The following is a 27,911-nucleotide window of genomic DNA, read 5'->3' on the forward strand; positions in this document are numbered from 1 at the left end:
TGGGAGGTGTTATGGCAGTAGTCTAGTGTGAGGGGTTATGGCAGTAGTCTAGTGGGGGAGGGGTTATGGCAGTAGTCTAGTGGGAGGTTATGGCAGTAGTCTAGTGGGAGGGTTATGGCAGTAGTCTAGTGTGAGGTGTTATGGCAGTAGTCTAAGTGTGAGGGTTATGGCAGTAGTCTAGTGTGAGGGGTTATGGCAGTAGTCTAGTGTGAGGGGTTATGGCAGTAGTCTAGTGTGAGGGTTATGACAGTAGTCTAGTGTGAGGGGTTATGGCAGGGGAAACAGTGTTGCAGTAGTCTAGTGTGAGGGGTTATGTCAGGGAAACAGTGTTGCAGTAGTCTAGTGTGATGGGTTATGGCAGTAGTCTAGTGTGAGGGGTTATGGCAGTAGTCTAGTGTGAGGGGATATGGCAGTAGTCTAGTGTGAGGGGTTATGGCAGGGAAACAGTGTTGCAGTAGTCTAGTGTGATGGGTTATGGCAGTAGTCTAGTGTGAGGGGTTATGGCAGTAGTCTAAGTGTGAGGGGTTATGGCAGTAGTCTAGTGTGAGGGGTTATGGCAGTAGTCTAGTGTGAGGGGTTATGGCAGTAGTCTAGTGTGAGGGGGTATGGCAGTAGTCTAGTGTGAGGGGTTATGGCTGGGGAAACAGTGTTGCAGTAGTCTAGTGTGAGGGTTATGGCAGTAGTCTAGTGTGGGGGTTATGGCAGTAGTCTAGTGTGGGGGTTATGGCAGTAGTCTAGTGTGAGGGGTTATGGCAGTAGTCTAGTGTGAGGGGTTATGGCAGTAGTCTAGTGTGAGGGGTTATGGCAGTAGTCTAGTGTGAGGGGTTATGGCAGGGGAAACAGTGTTGCAGTAGTCTAGTGTGAGGGGTTATGGCAGTAGTCTAGTGTGAGGGGTTATGGCAGTAGTCTAGTGTGAGGGGTTATGGCAGTAGTCTAGTGTGAGGGGTTATGGCAGTAGTCTAGTGTGAGGTGTTATGGCAGTAGTCTAGTGTGAGGGTTATGGCAGTAGTCTGTGTGAGGGGTTATGGCAGTAGTCTAGTGTGAGGGTTATGGCAGTAGTCTAGTGTGAGGGGTTATGGCAGTAGTCTAGTGTGAGGGGTTATGGCAGTAGTCTAAGTGTGAGGGGTTATGGCAGTAGTCTAAGTGTGAGGGGTTATGGCAGTAGTCTAGTGTGAGGGGGTTATAGCAGGGGAAACAGTGTTGCAGTAGTCTAGTGTGAGGGGTTATGACAGTAGTCTAGTGTGAGGGGTTATGGCAGTAGTCTAGTGTGAGGGGTTATGGCAGTAGTCTAGTGTGAGGGGTTATGACAGTAGTCTAGTGTGAGGGGTTATCTCAGGGGAAACAGTGTTGCAGTAGTCTAGTGTGAGGGGTTATGGCAGTAGTCTAGTGTGAGGGGTTATGGCAGTAGTCTAGTGTGAGGGGTTATGGCAGGGGAAACCGTGTAGCAGTAGTCTAGTGTGAGGGGTTATGTCAGTAGTCTAGTGTGAGGGGTTATGGCAGTAGTCTAGTGTGAGGGGTTATGGCAGTAGTCTAGTGTGAGGGGTTATGGCAGTAGTCTAGTGTGAGGAGTTATGGCAGTAGTCTCAGTGTGAGGGTTATGGCAGTAGTGTAGTGTGAGGGGTTATGGCAGTAGTCTAGTGTGAGGGTTATGGCAGTAGTCTAGTGTGAGGGTTATGGCAGTAATCTAGTGTGAGGGGTTGTGGCAGTAGTCTAGCGGGAGGGGTTATGGCAGTAGTCTAGTGTGAGGGGTTATGGCAGTAGTCTAGGTGAGGGTTATGGCAGTAGTCTAGTGTGAGGGGTTATGGCAGTAGTCTAGTGTGAGGGGTTATGACAGTAGTCTAGTGTGAGGGTTATGACAGTAGTCTAGTGTGAGGGGTTATGACAGTAGTCTAGTGTGAGGGGTTATGGCAGTAGTCTAATGTGAGGGGTTATGGCAGTAGTCTAGTGTGAGGGGTTATGTCAGGGGAAACAGTGTTGCAGTAGTCTAGTGTGAGGGGTTATGGCAGTAGTCTAGTGTGAGGGGTTATGACAGTAGTCTAGTGTGAGGGGTTATGGCAGTAGTCTAGTGTGAGGGGTTATGGCAGTAGTCTAGTGTGAGGGGTTGTGTCAGGGGAAACAGTGTTGCAGTAGTCTAGTGTGAGGGTTATGGCAGTAGTCTAGTGTGAGGGGTTATGGCAGTAGTCTAGTGTGAGGGGTTATGGCAGTAGTCTAGTGTGAGGGGTTATGGCAGTAGTCTAGTGTGAGGGTTATGGCAGGAAACAGTGTTGCAGTAGTCTAGTGTGAGGGGTTATGGCAGGGGAAACAGTGTTGCAGTAGTCTAGTGTGAGGGGTTATGGCAGTAGTCTAGTGTGAGGGGTTATGGCAGTAGTCTAGTGTGAGGGGTTATGGCAGGGGAAACAGTGTTGCAGTAGTCTAGTGTGAGGGGTTGTGGCAGGGGAAACAGTGTTGCAGTAGTCTAGTGTGAGGGGTTATGGCAGTAGTCTAGTGTGAGGGGTTATGACAGTAGTCTAGTGTGAGGGGTTATGGCAGTAGTCTAGTGTGAGGGGTTATGGCAGTAGTCTAGTGTGAGGGGTTATGACAGTAGTCTAGTGTGAGGGGTTATGGCAGTAGTCTAGTGTGAGGGGTTATGGCAGTAGTCTAGTGTGAGGGGTTATGGCAGTAGTCTAGTGTGAGGGGTTATGGCAGTAGTCTAGTGTGAGGGGTTATGGCAGTAGTCTAGTGTGAGGGGTTATGGCAGTAGTCTAGTGTGAGGGGTTATGTCAGTAGTCTAGTGTGAGGGGTTATGACAGTAGTCTAGTGTGAGGGTTATGGCAGGGAAACAGTGTTGCAGTAGTCTAGTGTGAGGGGTTATGGCAGTAGTCTAGTGTGAGGGGTTATGGCAGTAGTCTAGTGTGAGGGGTTATCTCAGGGGAAACAGTGTTTCAGCAGTCTAGTGTGAGAGGTTATGACAGTAGTCTAGTGTGAGGGGTTATGGCAGGGGAAACAGTGTTTCAGCAGTCTAGTGTGAGGGGTTATGGCAGTAGTCTAGTGTGAGAGGTTATGACAGTAGTCTAGTGTGAGGGGTTATGACAGTAGTCTAGTGTGAGGGGTTATGGCAGTAGTCTAGTGTGAGGGGTTATGGCAGTAGTCTAGTGTGAGGGGTTATGGCAGGGGAAACAGTGTTGCAGTAGTCTAGTGTGAGGGGTTATGGCAGTAGTCTAGTGTGAGGGGGTTATGGCAGTAGTCTAGTGTGAGGGGTTATGACAGTAGTCTAGTGTGAGGGGTTATGTCAGGGGAAACAGTGTTGCAGTAGTCTAGTGTGAGGGGGTTATGGCAGTAGTCTAGTGTGAGGGGTTATGTCCCAGTAGTCTAGTGTGAGGGGTTATGGCAGTAGTCTAGTGTGAGGGGTTATGGCAGTAGTCTAGTGTGAGGGGTTATGGCAGGGGAAACAGTGTTGCAGTAGTCTAGTGTGAGGGGTTATGGCAGTAGTCTAGTGTGAGGGGTTATGACAGTAGTCTAGTGTGAGGGGTTATGGCAGTAGTCTAGTGTGAGGGGTTATGGCAGTAGTCTAGTGTGAGGGGTTATGGCAGTAGTCTAGTGTGAGGGGTTATGTCAGGGGAAGCGGTGTTGCAGTAGTCTAGTGTGAGGGGTTATGGCAGTAGTCTAGTGTGAGGGGTTATGGCAGTAGTCTAGTGTGAGGGGTTATGGCAGTAGTCTAGTGTGAGGGTTATGGCAGTAGTCTAGTGTGAGGGGTTATGGCAGTAGTCTAGTGTGAGGGGTTATGGCAGTAGTCTAGTGGGAGGGGTTATGGCAGTAGTCTAGTGGGAGGGGTTATGGCAGTAGTCTAGTGGGAGGGGTTATGGCAGTAGTCTAGTGGGAGGGGTTATGGCAGTAGTCTAGTGGGAGGTGTTATGGCAGTAGTCTAGTGTGAGGGGTTATGGCAGTAGTCTATTGTGAGGGGTTATGGCAGTAGTCTAGTGTGAGGGGTTATGGCAGGGGAAACAGTGTTGCAGTAGTCTAGTGTGAGGGGTTATGTCAGGGGAAACAGTGTTGCAGTAGTCTAGTGTGATGGGTTATGGCAGTAGTCTAGTGTGAGGGGTTATGGCAGTAGTCTAGTGTGAGGGGATATGGCAGTAGTCTAGTGTGAGGGGTTATGGCAGGGGAAACAGTGTTGCAGTAGTCTAGTGTGATGGGTTATGGCAGTAGTCTAGTGTGAGGGGTTATGGCAGTAGTCTAGTGTGAGGGGTTATGGCAGTAGTCTAGTGTGAGGGGTTATGGCAGTAGTCTAGTGTGAGGGGTTATGGCAGTAGTCTAGTGTGAGGGGTTATGGCAGTAGTCTAGTGTGAGGGGTTATGGCTGGGGAAACAGTGTTGCAGTAGTCTAGTGTGAGGGGTTATGGCAGTAGTCTAGTGTGAGGGTTATGGCAGTAGTCTAGTGTGAGGGGTTATGGCAGTAGTCTAGTGTGAGGGTTATGGCAGTAGTCTAGTGTGAGGGTTATGGCAGTAGTCTAGTGTGAGGGGTTATGGCAGGGGAAACAGTGTTGCAGTAGTCTAGTGTGAGGGGTTATGGCAGTAGTCTAGTGTGAGGGGTTATGGCAGTAGTCTAGTGTTAGGGGTTATGCCAGTAGTCTAGTGTGAGGGGTTATGGCAGTAGTCTAGTGTGAGGTGTTATGGCAGTAGTCTAGTGTGAGGGGTTATGGCAGTAGTCTAGTGTGAGGGGTTATGGCAGTAGTCTAGTGTGAGGGGTTATGGCAGTAGTCTAGTGTGAGGGGTTATGGCAGTAGTCTAGTGTGAGGGGTTATGGCAGTAGTCTAGTGTGAGGGGTTATGGCAGTAGTCTAGTGTGAGGGGTTATGGCAGTAGTCTAGTGTGAGGGGTTATGGCAGGGGAAACAGTGTTGCAGTAGTCTAGTGTGAGGGGTTATGACAGTAGTCTAGTGTGAGGGTTATGGCAGTAGTCTAGTGTGAGGGGTTATGGCAGTAGTCTAGTGTGAGGGGATTATGACAGTAGTCTAGTGTGAGGGGTTATCTCAGGGGAAACAGTGTTGCAGTAGTCTAGTGTGAGGGGTTATGGCAGTAGTCTAGTGTGAGGGGTTATGGCAGTAGTCTAGTGTGAGGGGTTATGGCAGGGGAAACCGTGTAGCAGTAGTCTAGTGTGAGGGGTTATGTCAGTAGTCTAGTGTGAGGGGTTATGGCAGTAGTCTAGTGTGAGGGGTTATGGCAGTAGTCTAGTGTGAGGGGTTATGGCAGTAGTCTAGTGTGAGGAGTTATGGCAGTAGTCTAGTGTGAGGGGTTATGGCAGTAGTCTAGTGTGAGGGGTTATGGCAGTAGTCTAGTGTGAGGGGTTATGGCAGTAGTCTAGTGTGAGGGGTTATGGCAGTAGTCTAGTGTGAGGGGTTATGGCAGTAGTCTAGCGGGGGAGGGGTTATGGCAGTAGTCTAGTGTGAGGGGTTATGGCAGTAGTCTAGTGTGAGGGGTTATGGCAGTAGTCTAGTGTGAGGGGTTATGGCAGTAGTCTAGTGTGAGGGGTTATGGCAGTAGTCTAGTGTGAGGGTTGATGGCAGTAGTCTAGTGTGAGGGGTTATGGCAGTAGTCTAGTGTGAGGAGTTATGGCAGTAGTCTAGTGTGAGGGGTTATGGCAGTAGTCTAGTGTGAGGGGTTATGGCAGTAGTCTAGTGTGAGGGTTATGGCAGTAGTCTAGTGTGAGGGGTTATGGCAGTAGTCTAGTGTGAGGGGTTATGGCAGTAGTCTAGTGTGAGGGGTTATGGCAGTAGTCTAGCGGGAGGGGTTATGGCAGTAGTCTAGTGTGAGGGGTTATGGCAGTAGTCTAGTGTGAGGGGTTATGGCAGTAGTCTAGTGTGAGGGGTTATGACAGTAGTCTAGTGTGAGGGGTTATGACAGTAGTCTAGTGTGAGGGGTTATGGCAGTAGTCTAGTGTGAGGGGTTATGGCAGTAGTCTAGTGTGAGGGGTTATGTCAGGGAAACAGTGTTGCAGTAGTCTAGTGTGAGGGGTTATGGCAGTAGTCTAGTGTGAGGGGTTTGGCAGTAGTCTAGTGTGAGGGGTTATGGCAGTAGTCTAGTGTGAGGGGTTATGGCAGTAGTCTAGTGTGAGGGGTTATGACAGTAGTCTAGTGTGAGGGGTTATGGCAGTAGTCTAGTGTGAGGGGTTATGGCAGTAGTCTAGTGTGAGGGTTATGTCAGGGGAAACAGTGTTGCAGTAGTCTAGTGTGAGGGGTTATGGCAGTAGTCTAGTGTGAGGGGTTATGGCAGTAGTCTAGTGTGAGGGGTTATGGCAGTAGTCTAGTGTGAGGGGTTATGGCAGTAGTCTAGTGTGAGGGTTATGGCAGGGGAAACAGTGTTGCAGTAGTCTAGTGTGAGGGGTTATGGCAGGGAAACAGTGTTGCAGTAGTCTAGTGTGAGGGGTTATGGCAGTAGTCTAGTGTGAGGGGTTATGGCAGTAGTCTAGTGTGAGGGTTATGGCAGGGGAAACAGTGTTGCAGTAGTCTAGTGTGAGGGGTTATGGCAGGGGAAACAGTGTTGCAGTAGTCTAGTGTGAGGGGTTATGGCAGTAGTCTAGTGTGAGGGGTTATGACAGTAGTCTAGTGTGAGGGTTATGGCAGTAGTCTAGTGTGAGGGGGTTATGGCAGTAGTCTAGTGTGAGGGGTTATGACAGTAGTCTAGTGTGAGGGGTTATGGCAGTAGTCTAGTGTGAGGGGTTATGGCAGTAGTCTAGTGTGAGGGTTATGGCAGTAGTCTAGTGTGAGGGTTATGGCAGTAGTCTAGTGTGAGGGTTATGGCAGTAGTCTAGTGTGAGGGGTTATGGCAGTAGTCTAGTGTGAGGGGTTATGTCAGTAGTCTAGTGTGAGGGGTTATGACAGTAGTCTAGTGTGAGGGGTTATGGCAGGGGAAACAGTGTTGCAGTAGTCTAGTGTGAGGGGTTATGGCAGTAGTCTAGTGTGAGGGGTTATGGCAGTAGTCTAGTGTGAGGGGTTATCTCAGGGGAAACAGTGTTTCAGCAGTCTAGTGTGAGAGGTTATGACAGTAGTCTAGTGTGAGGGGTTATGGCAGGGGAAACAGTGTTTCAGCAGTCTAGTGTGAGGGGTTATGGCAGTAGTCTAGTGTGAGAGGTTATGACAGTAGTCTAGTGTGAGGGGTTATGACAGTAGTCTAGTGTGAGGGGTTATGGCAGTAGTCTAGTGTGAGGGGTTATGGCAGTAGTCTAGTGTGAGGGGTTATGGCAGGGGAAACAGTGTTGCAGTAGTCTAGTGTGAGGGGTTATGGCAGTAGTCTAGTGTGAGGGTTATGGCAGTAGTCTAGTGTGAGGGGTTATGTCAGGGGAAACAGTGTTGCAGTAGTCTAGTGTGAGGGGTTATGGCAGTAGTCTAGTGTGAGGGGTTATGTCAGTAGTCTAGTGTGAGGGGTTATGGCAGTAGTCTAGTGTGAGGGGTTATGGCAGTAGTCTAGGTGAGGGGTTATGGCAGGGGAAACAGTGTTGCAGTAGTCTAGTGTGAGGTTATGGCAGTAGTCTAGTGTGAGGGTTATGACAGTAGTCTAGTGTGAGGGGTTATGGCAGTAGTCTAGTGTGAGGGGTTATGGCAGTAGTCTAGTGTGAGGGGTTATGGCAGTAGTCTAGTGTGAGGGGTTATGTCAGGGGAAGCGGTGTTGCAGTAGTCTAGTGTGAGGGGTTATGGCAGTAGTCTAGTGTGAGGGTTATGGCAGTAGTCTAGTGTGAGGGGTTATGGCAGTAGTCTAGTGTGAGGGTTATGGCAGTAGTCTAGTGTGAGGGGTTATGGCAGTAGTCTAGTGTGAGGGGTTATGGCAGTAGTCTAGTGGGAGGGGTTATGGCAGTAGTCTAGTGGGAGGGGTTATGGCAGTAGTCTAGTGGGAGGGGTTATGGCAGTAGTCTAGTGGGAGGGTTATGGCAGTAGTCTAGTGGGAGGTGTTATGGCAGTAGTCTAGTGTGAGGGGTTATGGCAGTAGTCTATTGTGAGGGGTTATGGCAGTAGTCTAGTGTGAGGGGTTATGGCAGGGAAACAGTGTTGCAGTAGTCTAGTGTGAGGGGTTATGTCAGGGGAAACAGTGTTGCAGTAGTCTAGTGTGATGGGTTATGGCAGTAGTCTAGTGTGAGGGGTTATGGCAGTAGTCTAGTGTGAGGGATATGGCAGTAGTCTAGTGTGAGGGGTTATGGCAGGGAAACAGTGTTGCAGTAGTCTAGTGTGATGGGTTATGGCAGTAGTCTAGTGTGAGGGGTTATGGCAGTAGTCTAGTGTGAGGGTTATGGCAGTAGTCTAGTGTGAGGGGTTATGGCAGTAGTCTAGTGTGAGGGGTTATGGCAGTAGTCCAGTGTGAGGGGTTATGGCAGTAGTCCAGTGTGAGGGTTATGGCTGGGAAACAGTGTTACAGTAGTCTAGTGTGAGGGGTTATGGCAGTAGTCTAGTGTGAGGGTTATGGCAGTAGTCTAGTGTGAGGGGTTATGGCAGTAGTCTAGTGTGAGGGTTATGGCAGTAGTCTAGTGTGAGGGGTTATGGCAGTAGTCTAGTGTGAGGGGTTATGGCAGTAGTCTAGTGTGAGGGTTATGGCAGTAGTCTAGTGTGAGGGGTTATGGCAGGGGAAACAGTGTTGCAGTAGTCTAGTGTGAGGGGTTGTGGCAGTAGTCCAGTGTGAGGTTATGGCAGTAGTCTAGTGTTAGGGGTTATGCCAGTAGTCTAGTGTGAGGGGTTATGGCAGTAGTCTAGTGTGAGGTGTTATGGCAGTAGTCTAGTGTGAGGGGTTATGGCAGTAGTCTAGTGTGAGGGGTTATGGCAGTAGTCTAGTGTGAGGGGTTGCGGCAGTAGTCTAGTGTGAGGGGTTATGGCAGTAGTCTAGTGTGAGGGGTTATGGCAGTAGTCTAGTGTGAGGGGTTATGGCAGTAGTCTAGTGTGAGGGGTTATGGCAGTAGTCTAGTGTGAGGGTTATGGCAGGGGGAAACAGTGTTGCAGTAGTCTAGTGTGAGGGGTTATGACAGTAGTCTAGTGTGAGGGGTTATGGCAGTAGTCTAGTGTGAGGGGTTATGGCAGTAGTCTAGTGTGAGGGGTTATGACAGTAGTCTAGTGTGAGGGGTTATCTCAGGGGAAACAGTGTTGCAGTAGTCTAGTGTGAGGGGTTATGGCAGTAGTCTAGTGTGAGGGGTTATGGCAGTAGTCTAGTGTGAGGGGTTATGGCAGGGGAAACCGTAGCAGTAGTCTAGTGTGAAGGGGTTATGTCAGTAGTCTAGTGTGAGGGGTTATGGCAGTAGTCTAGTGTGAGGGGTTATGGCAGTAGTCTAGTGTGAGGGTTACGGCAGTAGTCTAGTGTGAGGAGTTATGGCAGTAGTCTAGTGTGAGGGTTATGGCAGTAGTCCAGTGTGAGGGGTTATGGCAGTAGTCTAGTGTGAGGGGTTATGGCAGTAGTCTAGTGTGAGGGGTTATGGCAGTAGTCTAGTGTGAGGGTTATGGCAGTAGTCTAGCGGGAGGGGTTATGGCAGTAGTCTAGTGTGAGGGTTATGGCAGTAGTCTAGTGTGAGGGGTTATGGCAGTAGTCTAGTGGAGGGTTATGGCAGTAGTCTAGTGTGAGGGTTATGACAGTAGTCTAGTGTGAGGGGTTATGACAGTAGTCTAGTGTGAGGGGTTATGACAGTAGTCTAGTGTGAGGGGTTATGGCAGTAGTCTAGTGTGAGGGTTATGGCAGTAGTCTAGTGTGAGGTTATGGCAGTAGTCTAGTGTGAGGGGTTATGGCAGTAGTCTAGTGTGAGGGGTTATGGCAGGGAAACCGTGTAGCAGTAGTCTAGTGTGAGGGTTATGTCAGTAGTCTAGTGTGAGGGGTTATGGCAGTAGTCTAGTGTGAGGGGTTATGGCAGTAGTCTAGTGTGAGGGTTGTAGCAGTAGTCTAGTGTGAGGGTTATGGCAGTAGTCCAGTGTGAGGGTTATGGCAGTAGTCTAGTGTGAGGGGTTATGGCAGTAGTCTAGTGTGAGGGTTATGGCAGTAGTCTAGTGTGAGGGGTTATGGCAGTAGTCTAGTGTGAGGGTTATGGCAGTAGTCTAGCGTGAGGGGGTTATGGCAGTAGTCTAGCGGGAGGGGTTATGGCAGTAGTCTAGCGGGAGGGGTTATGGCAGTAGTCTAGTGTGAGGGGTTATGGCAGTAGTCTAGTGTGAGGGTTCATGACAGTAGTCTAGTGTGAGGGGTTATGACAGTAGTCTAGTGTGAGGGGTTATGACAGTAGTCTAGTGTGAGGGGTTATGGCAGTAGTCTAGTGTGAGGGGTTATGGCAGTAGTCTAGTGTGAGGGGTTATGTCAGGGGAAACAGTGTTGCAGTAGTCTAGTGTGAGGGGTTATGGCAGTAGTCTAGTGTGAGGGGTTATGGCAGTAGTCTAGTGTGAGGGGTTATGGCAGTAGTCTAGTGTGAGGGGTTATGACAGTAGTCTAGTGTGAGGGTTATGGCAGTAGTCTAGTGTGAGGGGTTATGGCAGTAGTCTAGTGTGAGGGGTTATGTCAGGGGAAACAGTGTTGCAGTAGTCTAGTGTGAGGGGTTATAGCAGTAGTCTAGTGTGAGGGGTTATGGCAGTAGTCTAGTGTGAGGGGTTATGGCAGTAGTCTAGTGTGAGGGGTTATGGCAGGGGAAACAGTGTTGCAGTAGTCTAGTGTGAGGGGTTATGGCAGGGGAAACAGTGTTGCAGTAGTCTAGTGTGAGGGGTTATGGCAGTAGTCTAGTGTGAGGGGTTATAGCAGTAGTCTAGTGTGAGGGGTTATGGCAGGGGAAACAGTGATGCAGTAGTCTAGTGTGAGGGGTTATGGCAGGGGAAACAGTGTTGCAGTAGTCTAGTGTGAGGGTTATGGCAGTAGTCTAGTGTGAGGGGTTATGACAGTAGTCTAGTGTGAGGGGTTATGGCAGTAGTCTAGTGTGAGGGGTTATGGCAGTAGTCTAGTGTGAGGGGTTATGACAGTAGTCTAGTGTTAGGGGGTTATGGCAGTAGTCTAGTGTGAGGGTTATGGCAGTAGTCTAGTGTGAGGGGTTATGGCAGTAGTCTAGTGTGAGGGGTTATGGCAGTAGTCTAGTGTGGGGGTTATGGCAGTAGTCTAGTGTGAGGGGTTATGGCAGTAGTCTAGTGTGAGGGTTATGTCAGTAGTCTAGTGTGAGGGGGTTATGACAGTAGTCTAGTGTGAGGGGTTATGGCAGGGGAAACAGTGTTGCAGTAGTCTAGTGTGAGGGTTATGGCAGTAGTCTAGTGTGAGGGGTTGTGGCAGTAGTCTAGTGTGAGGGGTTATCTCAGGGGAAACAGTGTTTCAGCAGTCTAGTGTGAGAGGTTATGACAGTAGTCTAGTGTGAGGGGTTATGGCAGGGGGAAACAGTGTTTCAGCAGTCTAGTGTGAGGGGTTATGGCAGTAGTCTAGTGTGAGAGGTTATGACAGTAGTCTAGTGTGAGGGTTATGACAGTAGTCTAGTGTGAGGGTTATGGCAGTAGTCTAGTGTGAGGGTTATGGCAGTAGTCTAGTGTGAGGGTTATGGCAGGAAACAGTGTTGCAGTAGTCTAGTGTGAGGGGGTTATGGCAGTAGTCTAGTGTGAGGGGTTATGGCAGTAGTCTAGTGTGAGGGGTTATGACAGTAGTCTAGTGTGAGGGGTTATGTCAGGGGAAACAGTGTTGCAGTAGTCTAGTGTGAGGGTTATGGCAGTAGTCTAGTGTGAGGGTTATGTCAGTAGTCTAGTGTGAGGGGTTATGGCAGTAGTCTAGTGTGAGGGGTTATGGCAGTAGTCTAGTGTGAGGGGTTATGGCAGGAGAACAGTGTTGCAGTAGTCTATGTGAGGGTTATGGCAGTAGTCTAGTGTGAGGGGGTTATGGCAGTAGTCTAGTGTGAGGGGTTATGGCAGTAGTCTAGTGTGAGGGGGTTATGGCAGTAGTCTAGCGGGAGGGGTTATGGCAGTAGTCTAGTGTGAGGGGTTATGGCAGTAGTCTAGTGTGAGGGTTATAGCTGTAGTCTAGCGGGGAGGGGTTATGGCAGTAGTCTAGTGTGAGGGTTATGGCAGTAGTCTAGTGTGAGGGTTATGGCAGTAGTCTATGTGAGGGGTTATGGCAGTAGTCTAGTGTGAGGGTTATGACAGTAGTCTAGTGTGAGGGGTTATGACAGTAGTCTAGTGTGAGGGTTATGGCAGTAGTCTAGTGTGAGGGGTTATACAGTAGTCTAGTGTGAGGGGTTATGTCAGGGAAACAGTGTTGCAGTAGTCTAGTGTGAGGGGTTATGGCAGTAGTCTAGTGTGAGGGGTTATGGCAGTAGTCTAGTGTGAGGGGTTATGGCAGTAGTCTAGTGTGAGGGGTTATGGCAGTAGTCTAGTGTGAGGGGTTATGACAGTAGTCTAGTGTGAGGGGTTATGGCAGTAGTCTAGTGTGGGGTTATGGCAGTAGTCTAGTGTGAGGGGTTATGTCAGGGGAAACAGTGTTGCAGTAGTCTAGTGTGAGGGGTTATGGCAGTAGTCTAGTGTGAGGGGTTATGGCAGTAGTCTAGTGTGAGGGGTTATGGCAGTAGTCTAGTGTGAGGGTTATGGCAGTAGTCTAGTGTGAGGGGTTATGGCAGGGGAAACAGTGTTGCAGTAGTCTAGTGTGAGGGGTTATGGCAGGGAAACAGTGTTGCAGTAGTCTAGTGTGAGGGTTATGGCAGTAGTCTAGTGTGAGGGTTATGGCAGTAGTCTAGTGAGGGTTATGGCAGGGGAAACAGTGTTGCAGTAGTCTAGTGAGGGGTTATGGCAGGGGAAACAGTGTTGCAGTAGTCTAGTGTGAGGGGTTATGGCAGTAGTCTAGTGTGAGGGGTTGATGACAGTAGTCTAGTGTGAGGGGTTATGGCAGTAGTCTAGTGTGAGGGTTATGGCAGTAGTCTAGTGTGAGGGGTTATGACAGTAGTCTAGTGTGAGGGGTTATGGCAGTAGTCTAGTGTGAGGGGTTATGGCAGTAGTCTAGTGTGAGGGGTTATGGCAGTAGTCTAGTGTGAGGGTTATGTCAGTAGTCTAGTGTGAGGGGTTATGACAGTAGTCTAGTGTGAGGGGTTATGGCAGGGGAAACAGTGTTGCAGTAGTCTAGTGTGAGGGGGTTATGGCAGTAGTCTAGTGTGAGGGGTTATGGCAGTAGTCTAGTGTGAGGGGTTATCTCAGGGGGAAACAGTGTTTCAGCAGTCTAGTGTGAGAGGTTATGACAGTAGTCTAGTGTGAGGGGTTATGGCAGGGAAACAGTGTTTCAGCAGTCTAGTGTGAGGGGTTATGGCAGTAGTCTAGTGTGAGAGGTTATGACAGTAGTCTAGTGTGAGGGGTTATGACAGTAGTCTAGTGAGGGGTTATGGCAGTAGTCTAGTGTGAGGGGGTTATGGCAGTAGTCTAGTGTGAGGGGTTATGGCAGAAACAGTGTTGCAGTAGTCTAGGTGAGGGGTTATGGCAGTAGTCTAGTGTGAGGGGTTATGGCAGTAGTCTAGTGTGAGGGGTTATGACAGTAGTCTAGTGTGAGGGGTTGTGTCAGGGGAAACAGTGTTGCAGTAGTCTAGTGTGAGGGTTATGGCAGTAGTCTAGTGTGAGGGTTATGTCAGTAGTCTAGTGTGAGGGGTTATGGCAGTAGTCTAGTGTGAGGGGTTATGGCAGTAGTCTAGTGTGAGGGGTTATGGCAGGAAACAGTGTTGCAGTAGTCTAGTGTGAGGGGTTATGGCAGTAGTCTAGTGTGAGGGTTATGACAGTAGTCTAGTGTGAGGGGTTATGGCAGTAGTCTAGTGTGAGGGGTTATGGCAGTAGTCTAGTGTGAGGGGTTATGGCAGTAGTCTAGTGTGAGGGGTTATGTCAGGGGAAGCAGTGTTGCAGTAGTCTAGTGTGAGGGGTTATGGCAGTAGTCTAGTGTGAGGGTTATGGCAGTAGTCTAGTGTGAGGGGTTATGGCAGTAGTCTAGTGTGAGGGGTTATGGCAGTAGTCTAGTGTGAGGGTTATGGCAGTAGTCTAGTGTGAGGGTTATGGCAGTAGTCTAGTGTGAGGGTTATGGCAGTAGTCTAGTGTGAGGGGTTATGGCAGTAGTCTAGTGTGAGGGGTCATGGCAGTAGTCTAGTGTGAGGGGTTATGGCAGTAGTCTAGTGTGAGGGTTATGGCAGTAGTCTAGTGGGAGGGTTATGGCAGTAGTCTAGTGGGAGGGGTTATGGCAGTAGTCTAGTGGGAGGGGTTATGGCAGTAGTCTAGTGTGAGGGTTATGGCAGTAGTCTAGTGTGAGGGTTGTGGCAGTAGTCTAGTGTGAGGGGTTATGGCAGTAGTCTAGTGGGAGGTGTTATGGCAGTAGTCTAGTGTGAGGGGTTATGGCAGTAGTCTAGTGGGAGGGGTTATGGCAGTAGTCTAGTGGGAGGGGTTATGGCAGTAGTCTAGTGGGAGGGTTATGGCAGTAGTCTAGTGTGAGGTGTTATGGCAGTAGTCTAGTGTGAGGGGTTATGGCAGTAGTCTAGTGTGAGGGGTTATGGCAGTAGTCTAGTGTGAGGGGTTATGGCAGTAGTCTAGTGTGAGGGGTTATGACAGTAGTCTAGTGTGAGGGGTTATGGCAGGGGAAACAGTGTTGCAGTAGTCTAGTGTGAGGGGTTGTGTCAGGGGAAACAGTGTTGCAGTAGTCTAGTGTGATGGGTTATGGCAGTAGTCTAGTGTGAGGGGGTTATGGCAGTAGTCTAGTGTGAGGGGATATGGCAGTAGTCTAGTGTGAGGGGTTATGGCAGGGGAAACAGTGTTGCAGTAGTCTAGTGTGATGGGTTATGGCAGTAGTCTAGTGTGAGGGTTATGGCAGTAGTCTAGTGTGAGGGGTTATGGCAGTAGTCTAGTGTGAGGGGTTATGGCAGTAGTCTAGTGTGAGGGGTTATGGCAGTAGTCTAGTGTGAGGGGTTATGGCAGTAGTCTAGTGTGAGGGTTATGGCTGGGGAAACAGTGTTGCAGTAGTCTAGTGTGAGGGTTATGGCAGTAGTCTAGTGTGAGGGGTTATGGCAGTAGTCTAGTGTGAGGGGTTATGGCAGTAGTCTAGTGTGAGGGGTTATGGCAGTAGTCTAGTGTGAGGGGTTATGGCAGTAGTCTAGTGTGAGGGGTTATGGCAGTAGTCTAGTGTGAGGGGTTATGGCAGGGGAAACAGTGTTGCAGTAGTCTAGTGTGAGGGGTTATGGCAGTAGTCTAGTGTGAGGGGTTATGGCAGTAGTCTAGTGTGAGGGGTTATGGCAGTAGTCTAGTGTGAGGGGTTATGGCAGTAGTCTAGTGTGAGGTGTTATGGCAGTAGTCTAGTGTGAGGGGTTATGGCAGTAGTCTAGTGTGAGGGGTTATGGCAGTAGTCTAGTGTGAGGGGTTATGGCAGTAGTCTAGTGTGAGGGGTTATGGCAGTAGTCTAGTGTGAGGGGTTATGGCAGTAGTCTAGTGTGAGGGGTTATGGCAGTAGTCTAGTGTGAGGGGTTATGGCAGTAGTCTAGTGTGAGGGGTTATGGCAGGGGAAACAGTGTTGCAGTAGTCTAGTGTGAGGGGTTATGACAGTAGTCTAGTGTGAGGGGTTATGGCAGTAGTCTAGTGTGAGGGGTTATGGCAGTAGTCTAGTGTGAGGGGTTATGACAGTAGTCTAGTGTGAGGGGTTATCTCAGGGAAACAGTGTTGCAGTAGTCTAGTGTGAGGGGTTATGGCAGTAGTCTAGTGTGAGGGGTTATGGCAGTAGTCTAGTGTGAGGGGTTATGGCAGGGGAAACCGTGTAGCAGTAGTCTAGTGTGAGGGGTTATGTCAGTAGTCTAGTGTGAGGGGTTATGGCAGTAGTCTAGTGTGAGGGGTTATGGCAGTAGTCTAGTGTGAGGGGTTATGGCAGTAGTCTAGTGTGAGGAGTTATGGCAGTAGTCTAGTGTGAGGGGTTATGGCAGTAGTGTAGTGTGAGGGGTTATGGCAGTAGTCTAGTGTGAGGGGTTATGGCAGTAGTCTAGTGTGAGGGGTTATGGCAGTAGTCTAGTGTGAGGGGTTATGGCAGTAGTCTAGCGGGAGGGGTTATGGCAGTAGTCTAGTGTGAGGGGTTATGGCAGTAGTCTAGTGTGAGGGGTTATGGCAGTAGTCTAGTGTGAGGGGTTATGGCAGTAGTCTAGTGTGAGGGGTTATGACAGTAGTCTAGTGTGAGGGGTTATGACAGTAGTCTAGTGTGAGGGGTTATGACAGTAGTCTAGTGTGAGGGGTTATGGCAGTAGTCTAGTGTGAGGGGTTATGGCAGTAGTCTAGTGTGAGGGGTTATGTCAGGGGAAACAGTGTTGCAGTAGTCTAGTGTGAGGGGTTATGGCAGTAGTCTAGTGTGAGGGGTTATGACAGTAGTCTAGTGTGAGGGGTTATGGCAGTAGTCTAGTGTGAGGGGTTATGGCAGTAGTCTAGTGTGAGGGGTTATGTCAGGGGAAACAGTGTTGCAGTAGTCTAGTGTGAGGGTTATGGCAGTAGTCTAGTGTGAGGGGTTATGGCAGTAGTCTAGTGTGAGGGGTTATGGCAGTAGTCTAGTGTGAGGGGTTATGGCAGTAGTCTAGTGTGAGGGGTTATGGCAGGGGAAACAGTGTTGCAGTAGTCTAGTGTGAGGGGTTATGGCAGGGGAAACAGTGTTGCAGTAGTCTAGTGTGAGGGGTTATGGCAGTAGTCTAGTGTGAGGGTTATGGCAGTAGTCTAGTGTGAGGGGTTATGGCAGGGGAAACAGTGTTGCAGTAGTCTAGTGTGAGGGGTTATGGCAGGGGAAACAGTGTTGCAGTAGTCTAGTGTGAGGGGTTATGGCAGTAGTCTAGTGTGAGGGGTTATGACAGTAGTCTAGTGTGAGGGGTTATGGCAGTAGTCTAGTGTGAGGGGTTATGGCAGTAGTCTAGTGTGAGGGGTTATGACAGTAGTCTAGTGTGAGGGGTTATGGCAGTAGTCTAGTGTGAGGGGTTATGGCAGTAGTCTAGTGTGAGGGGTTATGGCAGTAGTCTAGTGTGAGGGGTTATGTCAGTAGTCTAGTGTGAGGGGTTATGTCAGTAGTCTAGTGTGAGGGGTTATGGGGAAAAGTTGCAGTAGTCTAGTGTGAGGGGTTATGTCAGTAGTCTAGTGTGAGGGGTTATGGCAGTAGTCTAGTGTGAGGGGTTATCTCCAGGGGAAACAGTGTTTCAGCAGTCTAGTGTGAGAGGTTATGACAGTAGTCTAGTGTGAGGGGTTATGGCAGGGGAAACAGTGTTTCAGCAGTCTAGTGTGAGGGGTTATGGCAGTAGTCTAGTGTGAGAGGTTATGACAGTAGTCTAGTGTGAGGGGTTATGACAGTAGTCTAGTGTGAGGGGTTATGGCAGTAGTCTAGTGTGAGGGGTTATGGCAGTAGTCTAGTGTGAGGGGTTATGGCAGGGGAAACAGTGTTGCAGTAGTCTAGTGTGAGGGGTTATGGCAGTAGTCTAGTGTGAGGGGTTATGGCAGTAGTCTAGTGTGAGGGGTTATGACAGTAGTCTAGTGTGAGGGGTTATGTCAGGGGAAACAGTGTTGCAGTAGTCTAGTGTGAGGGGTTATGGCAGTAGTCTAGTGTGAGGGGTTATGTCAGTAGTCTAGTGTGAGGGGTTATGGCAGTAGTCTAGTGTGAGGGGTTATGGCAGTAGTCTAGTGTGAGGGGTTATGGCAGGGGAAACAGTGTTGCAGTAGTCTAGTGTGAGGGGTTATGGCAGTAGTCTAGTGTGAGGGGTTATGACAGTAGTCTAGTGTGAGGGGTTATGGCAGTAGTCTAGTGTGAGGGGTTATGGCAGTAGTCTAGTGTGAGGGGTTATGGCAGTAGTCTAGTGTGAGGGGTTATGTCAGGGGAAGCGGTGTTGCAGTAGTCTAGTGTGAGGGGTTATGGCAGTAGTCTAGTGTGAGGGGTTATGGCAGTAGTCTAGTGTGAGGGGTTATGGCAGTAGTCTAGTGTGAGGGGTTATGGCAGTAGTCTAGTGTGAGGGGTTATGGCAGTAGTCTAGTGTGAGGGGTTATGGCAGTAGTCTAGTGGGAGGGGTTATGGCAGTAGTCTAGTGGGAGGGGTTATGGCAGTAGTCTAGTGGGAGGGGTTATGGCAGTAGTCTAGTGTGAGGTGTTATGGCAGTAGTCTAGTGTGAGGGGTTATGGCAGTAGTCTAGTGTGAGGGGTTATGGCAGTAGTCTAGTGGGAGGTGTTATGGCAGTAGTCTAGTGTGAGGGGTTATGGCAGTAGTCTAGTGGGAGGGGTTATGGCAGTAGTCTAGTGGGAGGGGTTATGGCAGTAGTCTAGTGGGAGGGGTTATGGCAGTAGTCTAGTGTGAGGTGTTATGGCAGTAGTCTAGTGTGAGGGGTTATGGCAGTAGTCTAGTGTGAGGGGTTATGGCAGTAGTCTAGTGTGAGGGGTTATGGCAGTAGTCTAGTGTGAGGGGTTATGACAGTAGTCTAGTGTGAGGGGTTATGGCAGGGGAAACAGTGTTGCAGTAGTCTAGTGTGAGGGGTTATGTCAGGGGAAACAGTGTTGCAGTAGTCTAGTGTGATGGGTTATGGCAGTAGTCTAGTGTGAGGGGTTATGGCAGTAGTCTAGTGTGAGGGGTTATGGCAGGGGAAACAGTGTTGCAGTAGTCTAGTGTGATGGGTTATGGCAGTAGTCTAGTGTGAGGGGTTATGGCAGTAGTCTAGTGTGAGGGTTATGGCAGTAGTCTAGTGTGAGGGTTATGGCAGTAGTCTAGTGTGAGGGGTTATGGCAGTAGTCTAGTGTGAGGGGTTATGGCAGTAGTCTAGTGTGAGGGGTTATGGCTGGGGAAACAGTGTTGCAGTAGTCTAGTGTGAGGGGTTATGGCAGTAGTCTAGTGTGAGGGGTTATGGCAGTAGTCTAGTGTGAGGGGTTATGGCAGTAGTCTAGTGTGAGGGGTTATGGCAGTAGTCTAGTGTGAGGGGTTATGGCAGTAGTCTAGTGTGAGGGGTTATGGCAGTAGTCTAGTGTGAGGGGTTATGGCAGTAGTCTAGTGTGAGGGGTTATGGCAGGGGAAACAGTGTTGCAGTAGTCTAGTGTGAGGGGTTATGGCAGTAGTCTAGTGTGAGGGGTTATGGCAGTAGTCTAGTGTGAGGGGTTATGGCAGTAGTCTAGTGTGAGGGGTTATGGCAGTAGTCTAGTGTGAGGTGTTATGGCAGTAGTCTAGTGTGAGGGGTTATGGCAGTAGTCTAGTGTGAGGGGTTATGGCAGTAGTCTAGTGTGAGGGGTTATGGCAGTAGTCTAGTGTGAGGGGTTATGGCAGTAGTCTAGTGTGAGGGGTTATGGCAGTAGTCTAGTGTGAGGGGTTATGGCAGTAGTCTAGTGTGAGGGGTTATGGCAGTAGTCTAGTGTGAGGGGTTATGGCAGGGGAAACAGTGTTGCAGTAGTCTAGTGTGAGGGGTTATGACAGTAGTCTAGTGTGAGGGGTTATGGCAGTAGTCTAGTGTGAGGGGTTATGGCAGTAGTCTAGTGTGAGGGGTTATGACAGTAGTCTAGTGTGAGGGGTTATCTCAGGGGAAACAGTGTTGCAGTAGTCTAGTGTGAGGGGTTATGGCAGTAGTCTAGTGTGAGGGGTTATGGCAGTAGTCTAGTGTGAGGGGTTATGGCAGTAGTCTAGTGTGAGGGGTTATGGCAGTAGTCTAGTGTGAGGGGTTATAGCAGTAGTCTAGTGTGAGGGGTTATGGCAGTAGTCTAGTGTGAGGGGTTATAGCAGTAGTCTAGTGTGAGGGGTTATAGCAGTAGTCTAGTGTGAGGGGTTATGGCAGTAGTCTAGTGTGAGGGGTTATGTCAGGGGAAACAGTGTAGCAGTAGTCTAGTGTGAGGGGTTATGGCAGTAGTCTAGTGTGAGGGGTTATGGCAGTAGTCTAGTGTGAGGGGTTATGGCAGTAGTCTAGTGTGAGGGGTTATGGCAGTAGTCTAGTGTGAGGGGTTATGGCAGTAGTCTAGTGTGAGGGGTTATAGCAGTAGTCTAGTGTGAGGGGTTATGGCAGTAGTCTAGTGTGAGGGGTTATGTCAGGGGAAACAGTGTTGCAGTAGTCTAGTGTGAGGGGTTATGGCAGTAGTCTAGTGTGAGGGGTTATGGCAGGGGAAACAGTGTTGCAGTAGTCTAGTGTGAGGGGTTATGTCAGTAGTCTAGTGTGAGGGGTTATGGCAGTAGTCTAGTGTGAGGGGTTATGGCAGTAGTCTAGTGTGAGGGGTTATGTCAGGGGAAACAAACCTATTGAGATGGTCTCAGTTCGGTTCGCTTCGGGGTCTCTTGTGTGGGGTCTGAGTTCAAAGATTGTCTGAATGGACGAAGTGTGAAAACACCCTTACATGCTTCCTCTCCTTGTCTCCTTTCCTTGGTCCACTTTTACTGGTTAGCTGAAAGCACAGTCCTGGGAGGCATCGGACATAATGCTTTCAGCTATACCTTCTTTTAGAACTGAGTCCCGGCCTAGCATTCCAGTGACCTATGACCCTGATGTTGTGACCCCTCACCCCTGAGCTCTGTCCTCAGGTAAGATCCCACCAGAGAGCACCCTGACCTTTAACATCGAGGTGATGGAGATCAGGAACGGACCCAGGTCACATGAGTCCTTCCAGGAAATGGACCTTAACGATGACTGGAAACTCTCCAAGGACGAGGTGAGAACACAAACACACTAACAAACAACACACACTAACAAACAACACACAGTAACAAACAACACACAGTAACAAACAACACACAGTAACATTATGCTGTCTCTCATACTTCAAACAGGTAAGTGGATCCTCTTCTCTGTCACACAGACAGACTGTTTGTTCACCAGGTGAAGGGATTCTCTCTCTCTCTGTCTCTCTCTCTCTCTGTCTCTCTCTCTCTCTCTCTCTGTCTCTCTCTCTCTCTGTCTCTCGTTCTCTCTCTCTCTCTCTCTGTCTCTCTCTCTCTCTGTCTCTCGTTCTCTCTCGTTCTCTCTCTCTCTCTCTCTCTGTCTCTCGCTCTCTCTCTCTCTCTCTCTCTCTCTCGTTCTCTCTCGCTCTCTCGTTCTCTCTCTCTCTCTCCACCTTACTGTATGTTCTGACTGCATGCCTCCCTTTCCCTCCCAGGTGAAGGAGTACCTGAGGAAGGAGTTTCAGCGCCATGGCTACCCTCCCAACGACACCCATCATGAGCAGATGGTGGAGGACATCTTTAAGAAGGAGGATGAGAATGAGGACGGCTTCATCTCCTCTAGAGAGTTCACCTACAAACACGATGAACTTTAACCTCTGACCTAGTCCCCTATACTTATGGAACAAGAGTTTTTCCTGGTCAGGTCAAACTTGAGACCCTACTTAGGGTAAAAGTTGCCCTTAGGCACAGATCTAGGATCAGTTTTAATGTTCCCCAAATCAAATGCACAGAACATAGGAAACTGACCTTAGATCAGCGTCAGAGGGCAACGTCGTCTTACGTCCTGAAAGTGCCCAGTCCAAAACTGAATCTAGTGCCTTGCAGGTTACATGAAAATGATATGATAATTATTACATTGCACAAGCTGTGTGAATTGTGATGCTAGTGTGTGTGATATTTTGGTTACAGTTTATTTGAAAGTTTGTTTATAGAAACTGCTTATAAAAACCATTATTGAATATTTGGTTAACCATTGATTTAACTGTTTTAGGGGCCCTGAGTTTTGTTTATCTACAACATTAAAAATGTGTTGCAAGAAGGTATATAATGTAAAACATTGATCACAGGATAACACATTTGTGATCTAGTTTATAACTATCTTAGTGGTACCTGTGTTTTCGCTGATTATGTATTTTGTGTACACTTTGGAAAGAAAATCAATAAAGTGACTGCCATATTTTCACACAAACAAAACAATACATTTTATTCACTGGTAATACTTGAGAATACCTTATCACGTTTAACCACTAGGTGGCACTGCTTACCAACGTGTTAGTGTTGACGATAGTGTACGTCGACAGAGCCTGAGGTGTTCAGCCCCTAGTTACTGACAGGAGCTTTTCCTGGTCAGTTCGGGCGGTGATAGTGCAGGGAAAAACATTGCTAATACATTTTATAAAAAGGTATAATGTAGTATAACACAACAATCCAAATATAGGGAGTGATAACGGTAGCTCACTCAAACGACACTAATGAAAACACTTCAATACATCCACATTGTCCTAACATTGGAGAAGTAGTTGTTACACAACAGGTTGAGAGGCATTGATATTTCTACTGAGAATCTGTCTCGTTCACTAGCTCTTTACTGCTCTTCTTATTTTTTTATTTATTGTGTTTTTTGTTCTACCTGGTGTTATTTTTGTGCTACGTTGATATTAATTACTGCATTGTTGGTTTTAGAGGTTGCGTAGAAAGTCATTTCACTGTACTACTTGCAATTCAATTTTAATCTATGTGTTGAAAGTATAGGGGACTGCTTGTGTGTAACTGATGCCACGTTTTCTGCCTTGAGCAGAAACAACTGAGATCCCATAGCAGAGAAATAATAGATGTAGAATGTGTGCATACGTTGCAGATCTGCTGGGTGAGTGTGTGTGTGTGTGTGTGTGAGAGAGAAAGACATACAGCTGAAGTCAGAAGTTTATATACACCTTAGCCAAATACATTTAAACTCAGTTTTTCCACAATTCCTGACATTTAATCCTAGTAACAATTCCCTGTCTTAGGTCAGTTAGGATCATCACTTTATTTTAAGAATGTGAAATGTCAGAATAATAGTAGAGAGAATTATGTATTTCAGCTTTTATTTATTTCATCACATTCCCAGTGGGTCAGAAGTTTACATACACTCAATTAGTATTTGGTAGCATTGCCTTTAAATTGTTTAACTTGGGTCAAACGTTTCGGGTAGCCTTCCACAAGCTTCCCACAATAAGTTGGGTGAATTTTGGCCCATTCCTCCTGACAGAGCTGGTGTAACTGAGTCAGGTTTGTAGGCCTCCTTGCTCACATACACTTTTTCAGTTCTGCCCACACATTTTCTATAGGATTGAGGTCAGGGCTTTGTGATGGCCACTCCAATACCTTGACTTTGTTGTCCTTAAGCCATTTTGCCACAACTTTGGAAGTATGCTTGAGGTCATTGTCCATTTGGAAGACCCATTTGTGACCAAGCTTTAACTTCCTGACTGATGTCTTGAGATGTTGCTTCAAAATATCCACATAATTATCCTTCCTCATGATGCCATCTATTTTGTGAAGTGAACCAGTCCCTCCTGCAGCAAAGCACCCCCACAGCATGATGCTGCCACCCCCGTGCTTTACGGTTGGGATGGTGTTCTTCGGCTTGCAAGTACCCCCTTTTTCCTCCAAACATAACAATGGTCATTATGGCCAAACAGTTCTATTTTTGTTTCATCAGACCAGAGGATATTTCTCAAAAAGTACGATCTTTGTCCCCATGTGCAGTTGCAAACCGTAGTCTGTCTTATTTATGGCGGTTTTGGAGCAGTGGCTTCTTCCTTGCCGAGCGGCCTTTCATGTTATGTCGATATAGGACTCGTTTTACTGTAGATATAGACACTTTTGTACCTGTTTCCTCCAGCATCTTCACAAGGTCCTTTGCTGTTGTTCTGGGATTGATTTGCACTTTTCGCACCAAAGTACGTTCATCTCTAGGAGACAGAACGCGTCTCCATCCTGAGCGGTATGATGGCTGCGTGGTCCCATGGTGTTTATACTTGCGTACTATTGTTTGTACAGATGAACGTGGTACCTTCAGAAATTGTTCCCAAGGATGAACCAGACTTGTGGAGGTCTACACATTTTTTTCTGAGGTCTTGGCTGATTTCTTTTGAGTATCCCATGATGTCAAGCAAAGAGGCACTTGAAATACATTCACAGGTACACCTCCAATTGACTCAAATTATGTCAATTAGCCTATCAGAAGCTTCTAAAGCCATGACATAATTTTCTGGAATTTTCCAAGCTGTTTAAAGACAGTCAACTTAGTGTATGTAAACTTCTGACCTACTGGAATTGTGATACAGTGAATTATAAGTGAAATAATCTGTCTGTCTGTAAACAATTGTTGGAAAAATGACTTGTGTCATGCACAAAGTAGATGTCCTAACCGACTTGCCAAAACTTTTAATGACTCCAACCCAAGTGTATGTAAACTTCCGACTTCAACTGTGTGTGTGTATATATATATATATATATATATATACACATATATACACAGTGGGGGAAAAAAGTATTTAGTCAGCCACCAATTGTGCAAGTTCTCCCACTTAAAAAGATGAGAGAGGCCTGTAATTTTCATCATAGGTACACGTCAACTATGACAGACAAAATGAGGAAAAGAAATCCAGAAAATCACATTGTAGGATTTTTAATGAATTTATTTGCAAATTATGGTGGAAAATAAGTATTTGGTCAATAACAAAAGTTTCTCAATACTTTGTTATATACCCTTTGTTGGCAATGACACAGGTCAAACGTTTTCTGTAAGTCTTCACAAGGTTTTCACACACTGTTGCTGGTATTTTGGCCCATTCCTCCATGCAGATCTCCTCTAGAGCAGTGATGTTTTGGGGCTGTCGCTGGGCAACACGGACTTTCAACTCCCTCTAAAGATTTTCTACGGGGTTGAGATCTGGAGACTGGCCAGGCCACTCCAGGACCTTGAAATGCTTCTTACGAAGCCACTCCTTCGTTGCCCAGGCAGTGTGTTTGGGATCATTGTCATGCTGAAAGACCCAGCCACGTTTCATCTTCAATGCCCTTGCTGATGGAAGGAGGTTTTCACTCAAAATCTCACGATACATGGCCCTATTCATTCTTTCCTTTACACGGATCAGTCGTCCTGGTCCCTTTGCAGAAAAACAGCCCCAAAGCATGATGTTTCCACCCCCATGCTTCACAGTAGGTATGGTGTTCTTTGGATGCAACTCAGCATTCTTTGTCCTCCAAACACGACGAGTTGAGTTTTTACCAAAAAAGTTCTATTTTGGTTTCATCTGACCATATGACATTCTCCCAATCCTCTTCTGGATCATCCAAATGCACTCTAGCAAACTTCAGACGGGCCTGGACATGTACTGGCTTAAGCAGGGGGACACGTCTGGCACTGCAGGATTTGAGTCCCTGGCGGCGTAGTGTGTTACTGATGGTAGGCTTTGTTACTTTGGTCCCAGCTCTCTGCAGGTCATTCACTAGGTCCCCCCGTGTGGTTCTGGGATTTTTGCTCACCGTTCTTGTGATCATTTTGACCCCACGGGGTGAGATCTTGTGTGGAGCCCCAGATCGAGGGAGATTATCAGTGGTCTTGTATGTCTTCCATTTCGTAATAATTGCTCCCACAGTTGATTTCTTCAAACCAAGCTGATTCCTGGCTCCCCATCCAGCACCCTCACCCCTTACCCCCAGCCCTCCACCCCTCCTCCCCCACCCCCTCCTCCCTCCACGCCCCCCTCCTCCCTCCCCAACCGGAACTCTGAATATCTCAAGCAGATTCAGTCTTCCCAGCCTGGTGCAGGTCTACAATTTTGTTTCTGGTGTCCTTTGTCAGCTCTTTGGTCTTGGCCATAGTGGAGTTTGGAGTGTGACTGTTTGAGGTTGTGGACAGGTGTCTTTTATACTGATAACAAGTTCAAACAGGTGCCATTAATACATATAACGAGTGGAGGACAGAGGAGCCTCTTAAAGAATAAGTTACAGGTCTGTGAGAGCCAGAAATCTTGCTTGTTTGTAGGTGACCAAATACTTATTTTCCACCATAATTTGCAAATAAATTCATTAAAAATCCTACAATGTGATTTTCTGGATTTTTTTTTCTCAATTTGTCTGTCATAGTTGACGTGTACCTATGATGAAAATTACAGGCCTCTCTCATCTTTTTAAGTGGGAGAACTTGCACAATTGGTGGCTGACTAAATACTTTTTCCCCCCACTGTATATATATATACACTGCTCAAAAAAATTAAGGGAACACTTAAACAACACAATGTAACTCCAAGTCAATCACAGATGTTTTGGTCACTTTTGAATGCTGGCGGTGCTTTCACTCTAGTGGTAGCTAGGAGTCTACAACCCACACAAGTGGCTCAGGTAGTGCAGCTCATCCAGGATGGCACATCAATGCGAGCTGTGGCAAGAAGGTTTGCTGTGTCTGTCAGCGTAGTGTCCAGAGCATGGAGGCGCTACCAGGAGACAGGCCAGTACATCAGGAGACGTGGAGGAGGCCGTAGGAGGGCAACAACCCAGCAGCAGGACTGCTACCTCCGCCTTTGTGCAAGGAGGAGCAGGAGGAGCACTGCCAGAGCCCTGCAAAATGACCTCCAGCAGGCCACAAATGTGCATGTGTCTGCTCAAACGGTCAGAAACAGACTCCATGAGGGTGGTATGAGGGCCCGATGTCCACAGGTGGGGGTTGTGCTTACAGCCCAACACCGTGCAGGACGTTTGGCATTTGCCAGAGAACACCAAGATTGGCAAATTCGCCACTGGCGCCCTGTGCTCTTCACAGATGAAAGCAGGTTCACACTGAGCACACGTGACAGACGTGACAGAGTCTGGAGACGCCGTGGAAAACGTTCTGCTGCCTGCAACATCCTCCAGCATGACCGGTTTGGCGGTGGGTCAGTCATGGTGTGGAGTGGCATTTCTTTGTGGGGCCGCACAGCCCTCCATGTGCTCGCCAGAGGTAGCCTGACTGCCATTAGGTACCGAGATGAGATCCTCAGACCCCTTGTGAGACCATATGCTGGTGCGGTTGGCCCTGGGTTCCTCCTAATGCAAGACAATGCTAGACCTCATGTGGCTGGAGTGTGTCAACAGTTCCTGCAAGAGGAAGGCATTGATGCTATGGACTGGCCCGCCCGTTCCCCAGACCTGAATCCAATTGAGCACATCTGGGACATCATGTCTCGCTCCATCCACCAATGTCACGTTGCACCACAGACTGTCCAGGAGTTGGCGGATGCTTTAGTCCAGGTCTGGGAGGAGATCCCTCAGGAGACCATCCGCCACCTCATCAGGAGCATGCCCAGGCGTTGTAGGGAGGTCATATAGGCACGTGGAGGCCACACACACTACTGAGCCTCATTTTGACTTGTTTTAAAGGACATTACATCAAAGTTGGATCAGCCTGTAGTGTGGTTTTCCACTTTAATTTTGAGGGTGACTCCAAATCCAGACCTCCATGGGTTGATACATTTGATTTCCATTGATCATTTTTGTGTGATTTTGTTGTCAGCACATTCAACTATGTAAAGAAAAGTATTTAATAAGATTATTTCATTCATTCAGATCTAGGATGTATTATTTTAGTGTTCCCTTAATTTTTTTGAGCAGTGTATATATATATATAGAGAGAGAGACATATACATATATATATATACATACATACACACACACACACACACACATATATACATACATATATATATATATAGAGAGAGAGAGAGAGTACCAGTCAAAGGTTTGGACACACCTACTCATTCAAGGGTTTTTCTTTATTTGTTCTATTTTCTACATTGTAGAATAATAGTGAAGACATCAAAACTATGAAATAACACATATGGAATCATGTAGTAACCAAAAAAGTGTTAAACAAATCCAAATATGTTTTATGTTAGAGTTTCTTCAAAGTAGCGACCCTTTGCCTTGATGACAGCTTTACACAATCTTGGCATTCTCTCAACCAGCTTCATGAGGTAGTCACCTGTAATGCATTTCAATTAACAGGTGTGCCTTGTTAAAAGTTAATTTGTGGAATTTCTTTCCTTCTTAATACGTTTAAGCCAATCAGTTGTGTTGTGACAAGGTAGGGTTGGTATACAGAAGATAGCCCTATTTGGTAAAAGACCAAATCCATATTATGGCAAGAACAGCTCAAATAAGCAAAGAGAAACGACAGTCCATCATTATTTTAAGACATGAAGGTCAGTCAATCCGGAAAATTTCAAGAACTTTGAAAGTTTATTCAAGTGCAGTTGCAAAAACCATCAAGCGCTATGATGAAACTGGCTCTCATGAGGACCGCC

At 47.7% G+C, this 27,911-nt stretch overlaps 1 protein-coding gene across 1 annotated transcript in view; it reads left to right on the plus strand.

The window, feature by feature from the left end:
- LOC121557194 (peptidyl-prolyl cis-trans isomerase FKBP14) overlaps nt 1-22,519 on the plus strand; it is a 34,909-nt gene extending 12,390 nt beyond the window's left edge. The window contains exons 3-4 of the mRNA XM_041871032.2: nt 20,443-20,570; nt 21,015-22,519. Coding sequence (XP_041726966.1) covers nt 20,443-20,570; nt 21,015-21,173 — 287 coding nt within the window. The 3' untranslated portion in view covers nt 21,174-22,519. The remainder of the gene's footprint in view (nt 1-20,442; nt 20,571-21,014) is intronic.
- Nucleotides 22,520-27,911: the final 5,392 nt, after the last annotated feature.

The sequence above is a fragment of the Coregonus clupeaformis genome, chromosome 24 (assembly GCF_020615455.1).
Source record: "Coregonus clupeaformis isolate EN_2021a chromosome 24, ASM2061545v1, whole genome shotgun sequence".
NCBI lineage: Eukaryota > Metazoa > Chordata > Actinopteri > Salmoniformes > Salmonidae > Coregonus > Coregonus clupeaformis.